At 33.4% G+C, this 21311-nt stretch overlaps 2 protein-coding genes across 2 annotated transcripts in view; one reads left to right on the forward strand and one right to left on the reverse strand.

Moving 5' to 3' along the window:
* Positions 1-21311, reverse strand: part of LOC124543504 — a 209503-nt gene that overhangs the window by 127765 nt on the left and 60427 nt on the right. The window lies entirely within an intron of this gene.
* On the forward strand, positions 16458-20037 carry LOC124543509 (juvenile hormone esterase-like). Its single transcript, XM_047121733.1, has 4 exons — positions 16458-16891; positions 17473-17608; positions 17846-19161; positions 19393-20037. Exons 2-4 carry the CDS (start codon positions 17480-17482, stop codon positions 19574-19576), a joined length of 1629 nt encoding a protein of 542 aa, XP_046977689.1. The 5' UTR covers positions 16458-16891; positions 17473-17479; the 3' UTR covers positions 19577-20037.

Below are 21311 nucleotides of genomic sequence, written 5' to 3' on the forward strand. Positions count from 1 at the left end.
CTGCGTAAACAGTATTATGACAACGTTTCTCTCACGAGAATTTAAAGCAAAACAAATGTAATATAGGTAAATATTAGCTTATTTATTTCGCTAAGAATATAAATGTTTTTAATTACGACTATAATATTGAATAGAATTATTTTCTTCAGTAATAGCTTGTTACCTAGCAAATGTGTTTTATTTTTGTTCATCGACAATTGATATGTACACAGTACTAGAAAATGGCCACTCCTTTACACCCCTAAAATAACTCCTGGGAACTAATATGTGATGTATTTGTGCTTGTAGTTAACTGACAAACTCGCCCTTCAAATCGAAAACTAAACAATACTAAATTTTAAGCAAAGGAAGTTGAGAACATTAAGATGTAAAATTCGCACATTCAATTAATATAACACTATAAAATATAAAATACTAGCGTCCCGCGCCCGTCCCGGCTTCAGACGGTTGCAATACTGATAGGCTGCAATGCACTACTAAATAAACTAAAGAATGTCATTATATACAAAGTATACATAGCTTTATGTCATTAGAAAATACAAACCGTCCGTGCGTTACATTCATTCATTTAAATTTCACGCAGTAAAGGGCCATATTGATCTGTATTAAAATATATTTAAGGTACTTAATTGGATAAGAATTAATGTTGTATTGCCCAAAATCGCTTCGAAAATAAACCGTTTGCAATGTAATCCCAAAAGAATGTTTAAGGTTTATTTAGATCATCACATTAGAAACCTCAAAAATTATCATTGTACATGTATTATTCATATAAACCTTCCTCATAAATCACTCTATCTAATAAAAAAAACCGTTACGAAATTCCATGCGTAATTTTAAAGATCTAAGCATACACAGTCACAGACAGACAGCGGTAAGCGACTTTATTTTATCCTGTGTAATGATATAAGATATGGTTTAATTTATTCTCTTTATTCTCTAATTGATACATCAAAAGCAAACTTGAATAAGGCTCCCATATGATATCCATTTTATTAAAGCCACATAGACAAAATCGATTCCGTCTTAAAGTATTAAGTGTAAGTGAGGTACAGCATACTCGTAGGTCTCAGACGTAAGATACCTACTTACACTGACAGGCTTCTCAGACACAATTGAAAAAGCTTCAACTATCGAACAGTTATCTACACTACTATTATAAAGAGGAAAAAATGTATTTATGTGTGTATGTTTGCACTGAGTAAACTCAAAAACTTCCATACCGATTTAAAAAATTCTTTTACGATTGGAAAGCTACATTTACCCTAAATATCAAAGGCTATATTAATTTCTGGAAAAGATTAGGGATCCTTACTTAAATTTAAGTAACGTAAGCCAAGGTGTCAAGTCACAAATGAAAAATAATCTACTCTACCTCAACATAAAATTCGAATAGCATTGCTATGTATACTTGCGTACTACTTTAAAAAAAAACGAAAATAAATAACAAAAAATAAGTAAAGGAAAGGTAAAAATATAAAAAAAAAATTATATCCACGTGAGAAGTCGGGACGGTCCGCTTGTTACTAAAATATTTATAAGATGAAACAAAACAACAAAGACTATTATTAAAGAAGTTTTCACATTTTTTCACGTTTTCCATACTTTCAAGTTTACTACATGCACGATGTTTTATTTGCAGAGCAAAAACTAGAAATGCAGACTGGCAAATCGCATTGGCACTGTTAATGCGCCACCAACTCTGCAAACTCTTGCAACTGTAGTAACCCTGGCTCACTAAATCTTCACAGACTAATAAACAATCCTAAATGTTAGTATTGCTGATTAGTGGTACCCAGACCAATTAGTCAGCCTTACCGCATGCCACCTGTATTTAATAAAATTTCGAGGATATTTTTAAATAACAAACACTGCATTTAATATAAAATCTACAAGCAACAAGCCTAGGTGTTACGTTGGTGAAGATTTTCAATTAAGAATATGATAAATGCGCTTAGTAAGAAAATATTTAGTCAGTATATTTGTTTTATAACGTTTATTTATTAGATTATTACCTTTAACTGTGAAATATAAGAGAAATGTTCGACCACCCGATTTTTTACGGTACATCACTTGGACACGGTGATATCTTCTATATGTGATTTAAGTATTTATTCGAGATAAACTATTAAATAACTGTACATTACAAACACATTAATATAACTTTTCAAAAACGAATTAATGAAATGTACACAAAGAAATTTTGTGCACAGTTTTATTATTTTCAGTAATTTTTAAGATCTGCATTACGAATTAATCTCTCCTTACTCAGTATCATTTAATTTTTTGACGATCAGTTACCATAAAATTTTCCGAGAGGATAATGTTGCTTATCTCCAAGGTTACATGTCAGATGTTAGTTTGCGACCAAATCTAACTACCTGTATGACTCGCTCTTCGTTTTTTGCTCGCCTTCAGTGGGCGTTACAACTTTGTATGGCCAAGGTAACAAATACATTTATCTGAATAATGATTAACAATCTATTGAAGATGGCCTCGCTAATAACCTATCCTTTTTTTACTTAGATGTAGGTTAAAATAGTTTTTATAAGTTTACCTTATAATAACCTTATACAGGTAAGATATATGCTATCGTGGACTTGTATATATTTTAAAACCTAAGATTTTCTATTCCAGTACACTGTTTGGATGTATCTTCAGTAATACTTAGCCATTTAGACGTACTTTTTTTTGACATAGATGGCAAACGAGCAGGAGGCTCAACTGATAGAAAGTGACTACCACCGCGCATAGACATCTGCAACACCAGGGGGCTTGGAGGTCTTTCAAAGTACGCTCTTTTCTCGAAGGTTCCCATGTCGTATCGGTTCGGAAAAATCGCCGGCGAAAGCTGGTTTCACAAAGTGGTTGTGCGAGGCAGAAAATGTCTAAGAAATCGCGCTGTTGTGGATTTTCGGACATCAAGGTGGTGCGGGTGAAACTTAGAATTTTGACGAGATGTCCGAAGGTAAAATTCAGCAGCCGGGATTAATCCGAACAATCCCTCGGAACTTTCCCCGTGAAAAAATCGGTAGAAGATGCAGAGTGATCCAACATCTCTACGTAAAGCCAAAGGATCGAGGAGCTTGATCGTCGATAACTCGAGCAGCTCTGCGTTGGATACGGTCAAATGAAAGGAGCTGGTACTGGGGAACACCCGCCCAGATGTAGAGAGCAATACTCCACGTGAGGCCGAATTTGCGCCTTGTAAAGTTTTTGGCGATGGGTTGACGTGAAATACTGTCTCGCCTTGCTGAGCACACCCAGCTTTTTTTTGAAGCAAATTTGGCTTTGCCTTCCAATTGACCGCGGAACTGAACGAGGCTCGAAAACGGTGGAGATGCGACAAATGGTGTTTTTTTAGCGGTTAACGCACAAACTCGCGTCTTTTTGGTGTTGTAATAGACTAGATTTAGCCGGCCCCAGTCAGTCGGCTCGATTTCAGACACAAGTTTGTTCCGGTTTTCTTCGAAGTTTTCCCGAGAAATATTAGCGCGGACTGTGTATAAGGTGTCAACGGTACTGTCGTCTGCATAGCAGTGAATGTTCCCGATTTGCAACAAATCATTGATATGCAGAAGAAAAAGAGTGGGTGATAGAACGCAGCCTTGTGGAACACCAGCATTGATGAATTTTAAGTCAGAGCATGCACCGTCGACAACGACCTTAATGCTCCGACCATTGAATTTAACCATTGTGCTCATAATATTTAAAAATATATGTGATTTGGAAGACAGCAGACAGAATAGAAAGCGACTTCGATATATAATATTTTTAAACATTTGATAAGGATGATATAATCAAGATACCAATCAATATTTTTTCATCGTACTCGTGTAACAGATTAATTTAATCAAAACGGAGTTGCGCTATTATAATAGTTATACTAACAGCCTCGCGCGTGATATGATATAATGATATCTTTAACAACACCTCTTGTTACATTATTCCTACTTACGTTGCAACAATGTAGGTATGTTACTATATGTACATATAGTACGAAACAATATAGGTTTAAATAGATGAAAGAGTTTTGACTTTACCCATTACAAAAAAATATTTCCTCTTCATATGGTTATTGTAATAATAGGTAAAGGTATAGTATATGATTTAGGTAAACATAAATACATCTATTTATACATAAAGTAAAGTCAAGTAAAGCGTGTAAATTTCCCATTGCTTGGTTAAGGCTTCCACTTCCATTAAGGAGAGGGTTTGGAACATGTTCCAATGCGGGTTGGTGGAATGCACATGTGGCAGAATTTCGATGAAATTAGACACATGCAGGTTTACTCACGATGTTTTCCTTCACCGCTGAGCACGAGATGAATTATAAAGACAAATTAAACACATTAATCAGCGGTGCTTGCCTGGGTTTGAACCCGCAATCATCGGTTAAGATGCACGTGTTCTAAACACTGGGCCATCTAGATGTGTATATAACCAACTCATTTTAGAGCAAAAACAATCAATCAATTGTGTAAAAGTAAAGTAAAACTAAAGTAGCAGCCTGTTAATTTCCCACTGCTGGGATAAGGCCTCCAAAGGATAGGGTTTGGAACATATTCCTCCACGCTGTTCCAATGCGGGGTGGTCGAATGCACATGTGGCAGAATTTTGATGAAATTGGATATACGCAGGTTTCCTCACGATGTTTTTCTTAACCGCCGAGCACGAGATGAATTATAAACACAAATTAAGCACATATATATAGTGGTGCTTGCCTGGATTTTAACACGCAATCATCGGTTTAGATGCACGCGTTCTAACCACTGGGCCATCTGAACTCATGTATCTTTATGAGTTGAGATGGCCTCTACATATAGTACGGAACAATATAGGTTTCAATAGATGAAAGAGTTTTGACATTACCCATTACAAACAAATATTTCCTCTTCATATGGTGAGTGTATATTTACTTATACATAAATACATCCATTTATACATACGGTAATCATATATAAAATATAGAGTTAGTATTCACTTGCAAAATATATACTTCACTGTTTATAATTGGTTTATAAATTATTCTAGAAACATAAAAGATGTAATTAGGTATATTATTTCACGTCGTTTCTTCTCGGTAGAATTTAAACGTAAAACAGGTGGAAGCCTCACTCGTAAATATGTGGTTAACTTCGATTCAAAGTACAATTAATTTAATTAAGTTAGATCATATTTAATTAAATGTGTATTTTGCATGTGTAGTTTGTTATTTTATTTATTTCTAGGAAAGACATTAATTAATATTTGTTAAATAATTTGTTTTCATATAATACATATACAATTATATATATTCTATGAAATGAAAACATACATTTATTACATACAAAATCGGTTTAACATTACTTCACAATTATTTTAATAGTATTTTAGTTCTTCTAGTTTCTTTTCTATTAATTTTGTTTTTTGTGTAAAATTATAATTTTAAAAAGTAATATGTATTTGATAGTTGGCATGGACATATTCACTTTTGGTTCTATTTCATAACTAGTCTTTGACAATTATGGCATACGTATAGTGCGACACAATCTAATTTAGCATTGATAATCAAAAAAAAAAATACAACCAATCGGCAATTTGGCGAACGTATTTGATTATACGACTTTATAAATTATTATGTTTGCGTAAAGATCTATCTTTTTAACTATCTTCGCAACTAACTTCGTAGAACTATTTATTTAATAATTTCAATTAAAACCATACACTATAAAAATTTTATCTTAAAGTGTCTGAACGTGTATACGTTTAAAATAAAACGTATTTAAATTACTTAACATAAATTCACAAACAATACAATATACATAGGTACAATATAAAAAAAATATAATAATTAGGACGTTAATTAAACATTAAGTGCGCGCAACAATTAAAACTTTACAACGAGCATTAGTAAAGCTAGTTATATCGCTTTAATAACACTTTAGAATTTTAATAAGCTATAAAGAAACATGCGGTTTAAGACCGTCATACGAAACATCGTAAACTCGTAATATTAAGTTTCAAGACCAAAGTACCATGTGAGCCCGACGTAACATTATATGAGCCGGAAATTAAAGTTTGCTTCGTAAAATTTTCGTCTATTTTTACTTGTTTGTAATTTAACAACAAAATTTAAGTTTTTGGCTTTTGAAAGTCTCGGCGTTCTTAAATCGTTTTTTAAATAAACAGTTGTACAACTTATTGCGCGCTAATAAAGAGTTTAGTGAAAAAATTAAACTGTTAGTGATAAAATCAGTGATAATCATTGTATAGGCACTAGAAGTATGCTTATAACGCCAAGTTTCCGACTCCGCAAAGTCCGTTTCTGCAGTAAAATTCCGTCGACATTTTTAACTTTGCCGTTTCGTAAATTTAAGTCGTTTATAAAAAATACATTGGTAAAAAAGACATATTATTCGATACAAGATTTTGTAAATGGTAAAAAAGATTGGAATTAATACCTGTTGACTTCCAGGCAGGATACATTACATACATATATAATTGTATTTAACTAATATGATTGTATTTTTTCTATTTAATGTTGAAAAAGAGAAACTACTGAGTTTCTTGTTTTTTTCTTCTTTCTTTCTTCGGGTTCTTCTCGGTAGAATCTTTCCGAACCGGTGGTGGCTTCACTTAATTGTTAAAGGACGATTCAAAATTGCTTGTAAAAGCCCATTTGAATAAAGTTTATTTTGATTTTATTAACGAATACTCTAACATCGTAAAAAGTGAAATATCAGTGCTAAAGTCCGGCCGCTAAGAGAATGCATGTCTATCCACTGTTATAATAGTTACTAAATATTCGCTTCAGAAATTAACGGTCTAATTAAAACTTACAGAACATATACAGAGCCTATATCAATCACATCTGATAAAACATCTGATATTTCACCTTAATAATCAATATTTAATGTTTACGATAGACCCGATTGAAAATTATCTAAAATTACAGATCATTAAATAATTATAATTTTACCGACAATATATACCTGCGATACTCGATAATCTAACTATTTCGTTATTAATCATTAAAATTCAATGACATAAAGTTCAACAGCCGGCCATGTTTGACGTTTACGGGTGCATTCAGAAAGTATAGTAGGACACAAATTAGATGTAGCATCGGAAAATGCAATGGAATGAAATTAAAACCGATTACTGCCGATTTACACAACCAATAGAAATATCCCCCTATCGCGCCATTCGACGCTATTCGTCGCTATTCGTCGCTATAGATTCACGCGTCAGAGAAAGCAAGTGCATGTAAATCCACGCGACAAATTGACGAATATATTAGGTCTTATGATATTAGAAGTTATTACGTTTGTGCAAAGATCATATTCGCATGAGAAATTAAAATTGATAATTTGGTATAGCGTACTCAATTCGGATGTGATCGGTTTTACGAATTTTGTCGATGCGACATCTAAGTTGTGTCGTACTATACATATGTTCCAAATAATAGTTACATGCAGTAATATAATATAAAGTTATATTTTATATAACGGCAGAGGTGGTTGATTTGTGTGGTTGTTCTCACAATCGGACATTGTGTGGGCGTTACCCGGGTACGGTTAATTAATAAAAGTCCCGTAATCACTCAAATGATTTACTTTTACACACTTTTAAAATCACAACAATAACGACGAGTCGTAAGACAGTTTCTAGACGAGTTGCCTGTACGGTGGCTAGCACTGAAGTGGTGTGTCGCCGACTCGCACCGACCCATCTAGACTCCGTCGAAGCGTTATGCAATGCTGACAACGCTTGCGATTCGTCAAATCACCATCCGTATTATTGACATCTCCGACACGGCCATCCTACAAGACACACACACGTCCTCGTGTGTTACTCTGAAACAATATTCATTACACAGTATCACATAGCTCGTGACCTCGGTTTAAAATCAAAAACAAAATTGATTTACTATCTAAAAAAAATAGAAATAAAAGAAAATAATACATAACTAAACATCTTTATTCATTTAACATCTTAAATAATAACATGTCAATCTCAAAGCAGAACTGACTTCTTTACTGTGTTTCTACACAATCTCTAATCACAACATCTAAGCACGTTAAGTTCTACATGTGATCTATGGCTACGCATAGCCCAGTAACCTCCAGTTACTTATCTTTCTTACACAACCCCCATGGGTTGACTCTACGGTTTCTACTGAAACCCGACCTCCGCCAGAGTTGCCTGCCTACCGCGTACTCACGGACTACTAATAGTAGATACCGATTTCTACCGAGCTACGGCTACACAACAACCTCTGGTACGGTCCGATCATCATGTAAACTTAAGTTTCCTTATCATCACAACTACCTGCTTCTACATCAATTTCGTCAGATATGCTTTGAGTTTCTGGCATTTTTCGAAGTCTATCATGTGCGTATTTGTATGTACGCCTAGAATTCAGTGCTTTTAAATTATAACGATCACCCTCAAGAACTTCTATGACCTCAAAAGGACCTTTAAATTTGGGATCCAACTTTGTTTGATTACGTTCCTCGTTCATAATCAAAACAAAGTCTCCAACCGAAAATTTATTGAGTTTTGCCTTCGTCTGATCGAACCTACGTTTTTCATAGGATGCCGCATTTTCTATATTACGCAGCGCGCTATCTCTCGCGGTATCTAAATCGACCTCGGATTCTACATCATTAGTTGCCATTAATGAAAGCGGCCGTGCAATTTTGCCAATTAAAAGTTCTAAAGGACTAGCTTTTGTTGTACGATTGACTGTACAGTTAATTGCAAGCTGTATTTCGCCTAATGCGTCCTGCCAAGACCGATCGTTTGACTCTACAGCGGTTAACATAGACTTTAATACCGACATTACGCGCTCTACCTGTCCATTCGCACGTGATGATCCTGTAGCTATCAAATGTAAGTTAATGTTACTGTTATCACAGAACTCTTTAAAATCCCTACTCGCAAAGCATCGTCCTTGATCCGCGATTATACGCTTTGGCGTACCAAATAACGCAACACTATCTTTTACAGCTTTAATACTACTTTTAGTATCAATATGAATAGTGTGATACAGTAAGACGAACTTCGTGAAAGCATCGATAAGAACAAAAACATATTCTTTTGAATCATTCTTACCGCTTAATTTTCCCGTAGCGTCTATGTGTATGGTATGCCATGGTACGTTTACTTTCGGTATAGGATGTAACTCTGCTTGTATTCTACCCGAGTGTGACTTAGACACCTTACAAGTTACACAATTATCAATTAATTTTTTAACATATCGTGACATACCTTCGAACCAATAAACATCATAAAGTTTCTCTAAGGTTTTATCGTACCCGAGGTGAATTAGAGATTCATGAACGTTATTGACAACTGACCACCTTAATGCTTTGGGTAGTATGGGTAAACATTTAGTTCGGCCGTTACGCTGGATTTTACGATTGAGAATACCTTTACGAATTTCATATGTTTTCGCGATATCTTCGGTTAGCCGTCCGTTATTTAGATCAGAAACTAGCTTGGATATTTCAGAGTCGCGTTTTTGTTCAGCTAGAAGCCAATTACCAGAAAGTTCAGTAAAATTAACAATTTTGTTTTGACCTAACGTGGAATTAATTTTAGATTTCATATTCGATTTAGAATAAACAGATGTTGGGTGATTACGCGATAAAAAATCTGCGTGTGCCAAATCTTTGCCTTTATTATAAACTATATCGAAATCAAAACATTGTAAGTAAGCCCACCATCTGTGAACTCGCGGTGTCAAGTCGATCTTTTTACGGGATAACTTTAAAGAATTACAATCAGTTACTACTGTAAATTTTCTACCGTGTAAATATTGCCGAAAATGTTTTATTGCGTTAACAACAGCCAAAGTCTCTAATTCATAACTATGGTACCGTGATTCCGCCGATGTAGTCCTCTTACTAAAATACGCGACTACTCTACGTTTGCCTTCCACGACTTGAAATAAAATAGCACCGTAACCATCAGAGCTAGCGTCCGTATGTAATTCGATTGTGTATCGCGGGTCAAAAATTATTAAAACAGGTTCTTTAGTGAGAATGGAAATTATTTCTTTTCGAATGTCTTCGTGTCGGGTTTGCCAGTTAAAAGGAACTTTTTCACGTGTCAATTTATAGAGGGGACCCATCAAACGAGAAAATTTAGGTACAAATTGCCTAAAATAAGTTGCTAAGCCTATGAACTGCCTTAACTGAGTTACTGTGGATGGTGGAGGTAGAGTGGACAATGCCTCCACCTTTCTACGATTAGGCCTTATTTCTCCCGATCTTACTTCAAAACCTAAAAACTCAAGTTGCGTCTTTAAAAATGAACACTTTTTTAAATTTAATGAAAAACCAGACTTAGTTAATGCTTGTAAAACTATATCAAGTCTTTCTATACCTTCCTCAATAGTTTCAGAAATAATTAAAATATCATCAACATAAACAATGACACAAGTATTAGCTAAATTACCGAGAGCTTTAACTATTGCGCGTTGAAAAACCGATATTGCATTGCGGAGCCCGAATGGCATGGTCAAATACTCGTATTGGCCATCAGGTGTTATAAACGCAGTTCGTTCTATTGATTGATCATCGGCTTTGACAGGAATTAAATGAAAACCTGAGGCACAATCTAACTTGGTGAAATACCGCGCTCCATGTAATCGGGATATTTGGTCAGAAATAAGTGGCAATGGGTATCGATCAGGTACTGTGTTACTATTAAGTTCGCGATAGTCAATGCACATCCTATCCGACCCGTCACGTTTCTTAACTAAAAGAGCTGGGCTTGCAAACGGTGAACTACTTGGTCGTATTATATTAGCACGCATTAACTCATCAACACGTTCACGCATTATTTTTCTCTCTTCCGCACTAAGTCTATAGGGACGCCTTTGTACTGTTTTACTAGGATCAATTAACCGAATCACAAGTTCACCCGTTGTCACGCGAGTTTGCGGCATACCCGTAATAAAATATTTCGAGTAACGAATCAACAAAGCAACAATTTCCGCTTTATGAACAGGAGATACGTCGGTATCAATATCGGTAAAATTATTATTTATCAACAACCGGTCTTTACGAGTCAAAACATTATTTTCTAAATTAGTTGAGGGCACTTGTGAATAAAAGTTGTTTATTTCATGAACTTTAGAAATTTTAAATTGTTTCGCGGTCATATTAACACAAAATCCTTGGGACAATATTTCGCGCCCTATCATGATATCACTACGTAGAAAGACATCAGGCAAAACGTGCAATAAAATTTCGATTGCAATACTATCGATCTCAACAATACAAATGATTTGAACGGTGCTGAGAACACTTGACTGACTTATACCTCTTAATGTAACTATATTTTGTTCACGTTTTCCACAAAATTTACCGGAAACACTTTCTTTAATAAGAGAGCACTCAGCACCTGAATCGAAATGGAATGTGAAAGACTGACCTTTATGTTTTAAAATTCCTTCGGGAGGGTCGACCACGCAAAAGTCGACACGTCGCTCGCTGCTAGATGCCTCTGCGCGCCCACCAGTTGGGCAACGGGTGGAGATATGCCCCTGCTTGCCACAGTTGTAGCAAACAACAGAGCTGATGGCAGTTGATGGCTGAGGTTTCGGGTTTAAGCTTGCAGGTTTTCCATTTACATCCTTAAGCCTGTGTAAGCAATCCGCTCTTCTGTGTCCAATCTTTCCACAGTGGAAACATTTTATAGCTGAGTTTTGAGTCATCTTCATCCGTTTGTTTCCTAATGTTGGTGGCTCTGGTGCAGTTATCTTACGCTTGAGGTGAGTAAAGGCTTGTAACTCTTGTTGTAGTTGCTGACGACTGGTAATTTCTGAAGTAAATGCGAATCTCTGCAATTTTGTATTAAACTGAGAAATATGTGCAACCGTTGTTGCCACTATAATCTGTTCAACGGTCAGATTTTTCCAGCTGTTAGACAATAATGACATAACACGGCTCCCGTACGCAGCTAAACTTTCACCTTCTTTTGGCTTGTCGGTATGCAAATTTATGAGGGTAGCAGCGGTGGTTTCCGTGCTCACGAATCGTGCAGTGAATAACTCCTTAAAATCCTGCCATGTCATGCCAGCATATGATATTTGGGACAACCAAGTCGATGCTGATCCTTTCAGAGCCTTGCTAATAGTGATGATCAACTGGCCTCCTTCCATAGGGTTTTCAGCGAAAACTAGGTCTGAAGTTGAACACCACGAACGTGCATCTGCGTCGTTTTTATCAGGATCGAACTCCGGTAGATTCACGGTGTGGGTAGATCGTTGTGGTTTATTAAGTGCTTCAATTAATGCCTTCATTGTCGAATTTTGCATTTCAAACAACGTCCGCCATTGTGTCTCACTCGCGCCATTTTCTCCGGAATGCGATGCAGTACCAGGGTGTCCGCTTGCCCGCTCGAATCCCACTTCTGATAACGGCAGAGGTGGTTGATTTGTGTGGTTGTTCTCACAATCGGACATTGTGTGGGCGTTACCCGGGTACGGTTAATTAATAAAAGTCCCGTAATCACTCAAATGATTTACTTTTACACACTTTTAAAATCACAACAATAACGACGAGTCGTAAGACAGTTTCTAGACGAGTTGCCTGTACGGTGGCTAGCACTGAAGTGGTGTGTCGCCGACTCGCACCGACCCATCTAGACTCCGTCGAAGCGTTATGCAATGCTGACAACGCTTGCGATTCGTCAAATCACCATCCGTATTATTGACATCTCCGACATATATTTATATGAAAAATAAACGATGAAGATGAGAGCTGAGATGGCCCAGTGGTTATAACGCGTGCATCTTAACCGATGATCGCGGGTTCAAACCCAAGCAAGCGCCACTATATATATGTGCTTAATTTGTGTTTATAATTCATCTCGTGCTCGGCGGTGAAGGGTTTTTCTTCATCGTGAGGAAACCTGCATATGTCTAATTTCATCGAAATTCTGCCACATGTGCATTCCACCAACCCACATTAGAACAGCGTGGTGGAATATGTTCCAAATTCCCTTAATTAAAGAGGAGGCCTTATCCCAGCAGTGAGAAATTTACAAGCTGTTACTTTACTTTTAAACGATGAATTGTATTTGATTAGTTATTTCTGTTACACGAGCGAAGTAAGACATATTAACATGACTAGCGGCTCGTTCCGGCTTCGTACGTTTGCAATACTGATACTAAATATACTACAGAATTATTTTATTTACGACCACACATTAGAAACTTCTAAAAAAAAAACTTCTAAAATTATCAGTGTATCTACTATATTGTTCATGTATGACATATTAACATGACTAGCGGCTCGTCCCGGCTTCGTACGTTTGCAATACTGATACTAAATATACTACAGAATTATTTTATTTACGACCACACATTAGAAACTTCTAAAAAAAAAACTTCTAAAATTATCAGTGTATCTACTATATTGTTCATGTATGACATATTAACATGACTAGCGGCTCGTCCCGGCTTCGTACGTTTGCAATACTGATACTAAATATACTACAGAATTATTTTATTTAAGACCACACATTAGAAACTTCTAAAAAAAAAACTTCTAAAATTATCAGTGTATCTACTATATTGTTCATGTATGACATATTAACATGACTAGCGGCTCGTCCCGGCTTCGTACGTTTGCAATACTGATACTAAATATACTACAGAATTATTTTATTTACGACCACACATTAGAAACTTCTAAAAAAAAAACTTCTAAAATTATCAGTGTATCTACTATATTGTTCATGTATGACATATTAACATGACTAGCGGCTCGTCCCGGCTTCGTACGTTTGCAATACTGATACTAAATATACTACAGAATTATTTTATTTACGACCACACATTAGAAACTTCTAAAAAAAAAACTTCTAAAATTATCAGTGTATCTACTATATTGTTCATGTATGACATATTAACATGACTAGCGGCTCGTCCCGGCTTCGTACGTTTGCAATACTGATACTAAATATACTACAGAATTATTTTATTTACGACCACACATTAGAAACTTCTAAAAAAAAAACTTCTAAAATTATCAGTGTATCTACTATATTGTTCATGTATGACATATTAACATGACTAGCGGCTCGTCCCGGCTTCGTACGTTTGCAATACTGATACTAAATATACTACAGAATTATTTTATTTACGACCACACATTAGAAACTTCTAAAAAAAAAACTTCTAAAATTATCAGTGTATCTACTATATTGTTCATGTATGACATATTAACATGACTAGCGGCTCGTCCCGGCTTCGTACGTTTGCAATACTGATACTAAATATACTACAGAATTATTTTATTTACGACCACACATTAGAAACTTCTAAAAAAAAAACTTCTAAAATTATCAGTGTATCTACTATATTGTTCATGTATGACATATTAACATGACTAGCGGCTCGTCCCGGCTTCGTACGTTTGCAATACTGATACTAAATATACTACAGAATTATTTTATTTACGACCACACATTAGAAACTTCTAAAAAAAAAACTTCTAAAATTATCAGTGTATCTACTATATTGTTCATGTATGACATATTAACATGACTAGCGGCTCGTCCCGGCTTCGTACGTTTGCAATACTGATACTAAATATACTACAGAATTATTTTATTTACGACCACACATTAGAAACTTCTAAAAAAAAAACTTCTAAAATTATCAGTGTATCTACTATATTGTTCATGTATGTACACAAACCTACCACTCAAATCACTTTGTCTATTAAAAAAAAAAACCGCATCAAAATCTGTCTGAAACAGCGGTAAGCGACTTTGTTTTATACTATGCAATGATATCCGTTCGGACATCTGGTAATTTGTGATGTCCAACTTTTGCACCAAACACGATCACTGGTCAAATCAAATAACGCTCTTCCCCGACTTACTTTTACACACTACCGACTATTTCTATAAAATCACTCTCAGAAAGAACACGTCACACATTAAAAACAGTTTTCATATAGTCAATCCTTCTAATATAAGGACAGACCAAAGTGTTGATCAGTGATTGCCTTATAGCCTTATATATTAAATAAAAATAATAAAAAAATATATTGATACAACCATTGGATCATACGCAAGTATTCATTCGTCACTAAAAGATGTAAATAAAAAGAAAACATGTAATTATTAGTAAATAAAGATACAGAAGTATTTACTCAATTGTGCTTGCATCAATACGTTTACAACAAATTGCCATGACGTATTCTTATTCATAATAGTATGTGGAATAAGTAACAGCTAAAAATAAAGTTGTAGTTGTCACATCATATTAAAAAGAATTTAGTTTTTCCTTGAAATTAATTCATTTTATTTTCTGTTCACGGATACGCTAACTCACACAACTAATTTTCTGATGTTTTTACACTAACAGTATGACATTTTAATACAGTATTCTTTAGAATTATAAATGTATATTTTGTGTGTTTTTGTAGTTACTCTCTTGTATATTAAGAATAATGAACTCCTGACCAAATTCACCTTCTACGGTAATCTAAAAAATAAACCATATACACAGAAGATATCACAGTAAATAAGTGGTTCGAATGAGTCCACTCTCTATTCACTAAGTCTGAAAATACAATGGGATGGCAATATGATACAGTTGGAGTTACAAAGCACAAGATCTACGAGTTTAAGAGGTTTGTTTAATTTGCTAGTGACCTTTCTCGCCCAGTATATTATCTTCTATGACCTGTATTTGCGAAGAAGTAACAAAGCTATGTTCAGACTACCGTCTTATCCACCTAATTTATTAGGCGACAAAGGAATTTCATCGTGTTTGGCACGATTACATTCTGCAAAAATATGTCGAAGGTTCCCTTTGTATATATTTATTATATTCCAATGTAAATATTAAAACGTCTTATGTATAGCTATAACTAAATTATATAAAAAAAAGTCTACACTACAAAAAGTTCATAAATGTAAAATAGCTAAGCGTGAGACAGGATACTGTAGTTTAAATTAAATTCAGACATTTTTTTTATATTGTTATTAATTCAATAACAGAGATAATTTTATTAATAGTCTAAACGTAATTTAGATAAACGTTTATAAAATATATATATATATATAGGCGACAAAGATACATTTTTTTTCAAGGCTATGTTATGTAATTTATTTATTTATATATATATATATATATATATATAAATAAATAAATTATATTATATATATATATTATATATATATATATAAATAAATAAATTACATAACATAGCCTTGAAAAAAAATGTATCTTTGTACAAATTTGTTTTTGATTATAATCTAATGTATACAGATAAAACAAAATAGTAAACTAATCTAATAGGTAAGTATAATTTATATGTTTGGTATTATACAAGCGGCAATATTAAAACACGTGCGGTTGCTTTGTCATTGAATCGTGTTATATAACAAAAATCATATTTTATTATAACGTTAAAATTTAAAATATTGTCGAAGTGATAGACTCCAAGATACTAAATTTAATAAAACTCTGTATTAAAGTAAATCGGAGAGCTATAAATGGCAAGTTCTTATCTATTGAAACGAATTGTTTCAGAAACGATTTCCTGGCAATTTCTATCTCGTAAATACTGAATCAATTGAGTGTTAATTACAATTGAAATCGATATTACGCGCAACTGTAGTAAGTGTCATATAAATAGGAAACCACTCGTATGGAAATTGTGTTTTTATACCTACAAGTGCGGAATCCTAAAAACACTAGTACATGTACTTATAGATGATTTATAAGTCGTAGTGGGTGTACGTCTAGTTCATATTCATGTCCGTTCATCACGAAAGATGTTCCAGTAGTGCCAATCAATTTATGAGAAGGACCTTCAAAAAAACAAACATACGTCAAGATAAATTAACCGGGCTTAACTTTGGGAAACAAAAAGTAAGTAGTCTGATTTTGTATTCGATCTGTGATTGTGTTGGACCATAAAACCTAAAGAACTGGACTAAACGCTTTTCAAATAACATATATTATTTCATAAGGGTTTTTTTCATAGGGTTATTCGTATTTGTACTTTGCACATTTTCGAAAGCAAAGGTACATGTTTACTTAGGCTTAAAAAAAGATTTGAGCTAATTAGCGTATAAGTAACTACGCAAAACCTTAACGCATTCAAGTGTAGAGTGTACCTAACACTCTTGCAAGGATGAAAAAGCCAGTATATTTAGATACACAAGGGATATGACAAATTAGGTACCGTTATTCTTGAAGTTGCAGCATCTTTAATTCTTATTATATTTTCTTATCTTTAATTAATATTTTATTACATTCATTATACATAGTGGAGACATAAACACACGCAGACAGTGACTGTGTTATGAAGTACTTATTGATTTTATATTTAACCCCAAATAAATTATAAGTTTTTATTTTGTCAATTGATACTACTTATAAATATCCTGCATCTTCCATAACCTTCAGATATTATGTGTGTTAATATATTTATACTTTAATATTCAAAGGATAATAATGGTCCAAATAAAAATCTCGGATGGAATTTTAGAGGGAGAAAAAATACAAAATAAATATGGAGGATCATTTTATAGTTTTAAAAGTATTCCCTACGCAAAGCCTCCTCTTGGTGATCTAAGATTTAAGGTACAGTATTTTAATATAAGTTAATATTATCATGCAAGTTGTTAGAACATTCTTGTTTCCATTTCATACGATAATATTATTAATTTATTTTATTCGAGTTCCTACATATTTTTTTATTTAAACTTTCAAGCTAGCGACAATAGTAGATATATAAAATAAAATAAAATACAAGTGCAATAAAAATATGCGATACAGATTTACTTATGTAATACTATTAAATTGAACTCTTATCAACAGGCCCCACAACCCGTTGAACCTTGGAATGGTATCCGTAACGCAAAAAATTCAGCTCCTGAGTCGTATCAATGCGATTCTTTCTTTACAAAAAAAATTTTTGGACAAGAGGATTGTCTGTATCTTAACGTTTACACACCTGATCTAGAACCTAACAAATGTTTCCCTGTGATGGTGTGGATACACGGCGGCGGCTTTTCAAGTGGTAGTGGAAATGATGATATGTATGGTCCTGAATTTATAGTTAATAAAGATGTAATTTTGGTAACCATAAATTATAGACTTGGAGCTCTAGGTTTTCTTTGTCTGGATACGGAAGAAATACCAGGAAACGCAGGTATGAAAGATCAAATTGCAGCGTTAAGATGGGTACAGAACAATATAGAAAATTTTGGCGGAGATCCTAGCAAAGTTACAATATTTGGAGAGAGCGCTGGAGCTGCGTCTGTTTCGTGTCACCTTATATCACCAATGAGTGTAGGTCTCTTCAAAAGAGCTATTTTACAAAGTGGGTCAATTACAAATTCTTGGGCAATATGTCAAAAACCACGTGATCGTGCGTTGATTCTAGCAAAGAAGTTGGGATGCTTTACAGAAAATGATGAAGAACTAACTAAGTTTTTCAAATCCCTACCCGTAGAATCTTTGATCCAAATTAAACTACCGATAACAGCATCCGAAAATATCTTAGAAAGGATTCATTTATATTTTGCAATAGTCGATGAAAAACAGTTCGGCAATAATGAGAGATATTTTTATGAAAGTAGTCGTACACCAAATATTCATCGAGGCGTTGATGTAATTATTGGATATGTGGAACATGAAGGAGTAATAGGTTTGAAAACTGATAAAGACATGAGTGAGATATTGGATCAGGCGAACTTTTATCCGGAATGTTTTGTACCAAACTCTTTTACTTTTAAAACCACTGCAATGGAACAATTAGAAATGGGCAACAGAATTAAAAAATACTATTTTCACGATGATATAATTTCGATTGAAAATCTTGAACAATTAGTTAATTTTCTTACAGTTGATCTTTTTGTTTACGGAATCATTGTTTTCGCAAGACTAATTGCCAGAAGTAAAAAAAATAAAGTGTATTTGTATAAGTTTAGTTGTAAATCAAAAAGAAACATATTTACTAAAATATTTGGGGCTGACCATGTGTTGAATAATAAAACATTTGTGTGCCATGCTGATGATCTTGGATATCTGTTTCCTATGAAAGTATTTTTTGAGGACATAGATACGAATACAAAAGAATATAAAATGATACAAACAGTAACAAAGTTATGGACAGACTTTGCTAAATTTGGGTATGTCGACACAGCTTTATATTTTAACATAATAGTACCTAAAATTTAAAATCAATAGCAATTTTTTTTATTTAACCTTCATGTATGACTAAATACAGTATATTATTAAAGATCATGATTTTTCATCTTATACAAAACACACAATCACTTTTAACAAAGTCAATGGTATATTTGAGTTTTAATGCTAAATATTATCTAGGGTTTATATTGCATAAGCATTTATTTTTCCAGATGTCCAACTCCTGACAAAAGTTGCGGAATAGAGTGGCTGCCTTACACTTTGGAAAAGCAAAACTATGTGAACATCGACGAAAAAGTTACTGCGTGCGAAGAACCAGAAAAAGAAGAAATCATTTTTTGGGATAAAATTCACGCGCATCACTTTCCTGACTATGCATTTTATCTGCCAGAATAAAACTATTACCAGGTTATTAAAATATATACATATATTACTGCTGTCTCTGTAACTTCTACAAAAAATTGATATTGCCATAAATCAAGTAATTTTTGTCCCTTTTCCTTAACATGAATCATCTGGGTTAATATAATAATGCCAGAATATGTAATTTAATTTTTTTACGTGGTTGCCATGACTTAATATGTTTTTAATTCTACCTTATATACAGAAATTATAAGATATACTTTAAATAGATAATCTATTATGTTTGTGATTAGAACCGACTAATTTAAAATTTATCGACAGAAAGTGTTAAATTTTGATTGAAAGTTTTTTATATGAATTTTCTGATATGATGTTAGTACTAGAGCACAGGATATAGAGTAATTAATTAAGTAGATATTTTAAATATCCCAGCAACGAGCTTGTCACTTGATAGATATATAGAGAAACATGATAGTAAATATTCATTGATTATTGTTTTTTTTTTTACTAAAATAACACCCAATAAAATTATATATTTAGTGTTTCTGTAGAGGTGTACAATAATAATGTGATTATTATAAGTGATTAATTACCGCTTATCTAAGTAATCTTCGAGTTTAAATAGAGACTATACGATACTTGTCTATGTATGTGTTTAACCTTCCGCATCCAAACACGTAGGTGATTGCAGTATGTGCTTGTAATTTGCACACCAAATGGTTATTATCTTCATACAACCTTGTACACAACAATTATATAAAAGCCATTATCAACATGCTATAATATACAATTAGGGATCAAGTTCACGAGGACTGAATAAGTCTAGGTATTTTCCTGCACCATTTTTGTTCAATATTTTAATTTACATACGTAAAATATATTATTTGTATTCAACAACAACATTAAAATATACGTTTATACTGTAATTTTATACAAATCATATATTTCAAAACAATGTATCTTTTTCAAAGATAAATGGCTTTTAGTCCAGAACGCATTAATCGTTTGGAATATTTATTTTTAAACAAAATTAAATATTCATAACATAAATTGTTATTAAAAAACTCATTCGCAGCATAAGATAAGATTATGATAAGATAGATAAGAAATAATACAGTACTATTGTATTAAGATATGGTGGACAATAGAGCCAAAAAAATTTTATCAACAGTTCGCGATGACCGTTATATTTAAAAAGTCTACTGTATTTCACTGGGATTCAAAGCTATATAAAATTTGTTTTAATGCATGTTTCGACTCAAAAAGGAACTTATTTTTATTAAGAACAAATTCTCATTTCTTGGTCGATTAATTCATATATACATACACACGTCTAATTATTCGATTACTTATAGATTACAAAGTTGATTAAAAATAGAAGAACTATCAATAAAATATATATTCCACCAATAGGATAAAACGGCAAAATATTTGCCGCTCAACACTTTTAAAATTGTTTCCTTTGAATTAACGCTGACATATAATATTTATGTTAGTAAGCCCTGAGTGTTTTTTAATACCAGATATTAACCGAAAGGAAGTATTTTACATATACTAATACCAATGGAATGAGCTATTCATACTAAGATAGCATGTTATTATATACCTAGTATTTTCAGTCCGTGTCAGCTGCTGAGATAATATTGTTCGCACACCTTCTAAGCGCAGTGAGATTATGTTATGATAGTTTTGCATGAACATTAATAATTAACGCAACAAATTTGGTAAAAAATAATTATTAAATCAAATACAATATAATAAGGATTAA

This window comes from Vanessa cardui, chromosome 3, assembly GCF_905220365.1.
Source record: "Vanessa cardui chromosome 3, ilVanCard2.1, whole genome shotgun sequence".
In the NCBI taxonomy this organism is placed as follows: domain Eukaryota; kingdom Metazoa; phylum Arthropoda; class Insecta; order Lepidoptera; family Nymphalidae; genus Vanessa; species Vanessa cardui.

Excerpts from the sequence above, each read along its gene's own strand:
- LOC124543509 (XM_047121733.1), top strand. The coding sequence starts at position 17,480 with ATGGTCCAAATAAAAATCTCGGATGGAATTTTAGAGGGAGAAAAAATA. Across the intron at positions 17,609-17,845 it reads TTGGTGATCTAAGATTTAAG|GCCCCACAACCCGTTGAACC; the intron begins GTACAGTATTTT and ends TCTTATCAACAG. Across the intron at positions 19,162-19,392 it reads ACAGACTTTGCTAAATTTGG|ATGTCCAACTCCTGACAAAA; the intron begins GTATGTCGACAC and ends TTATTTTTCCAG.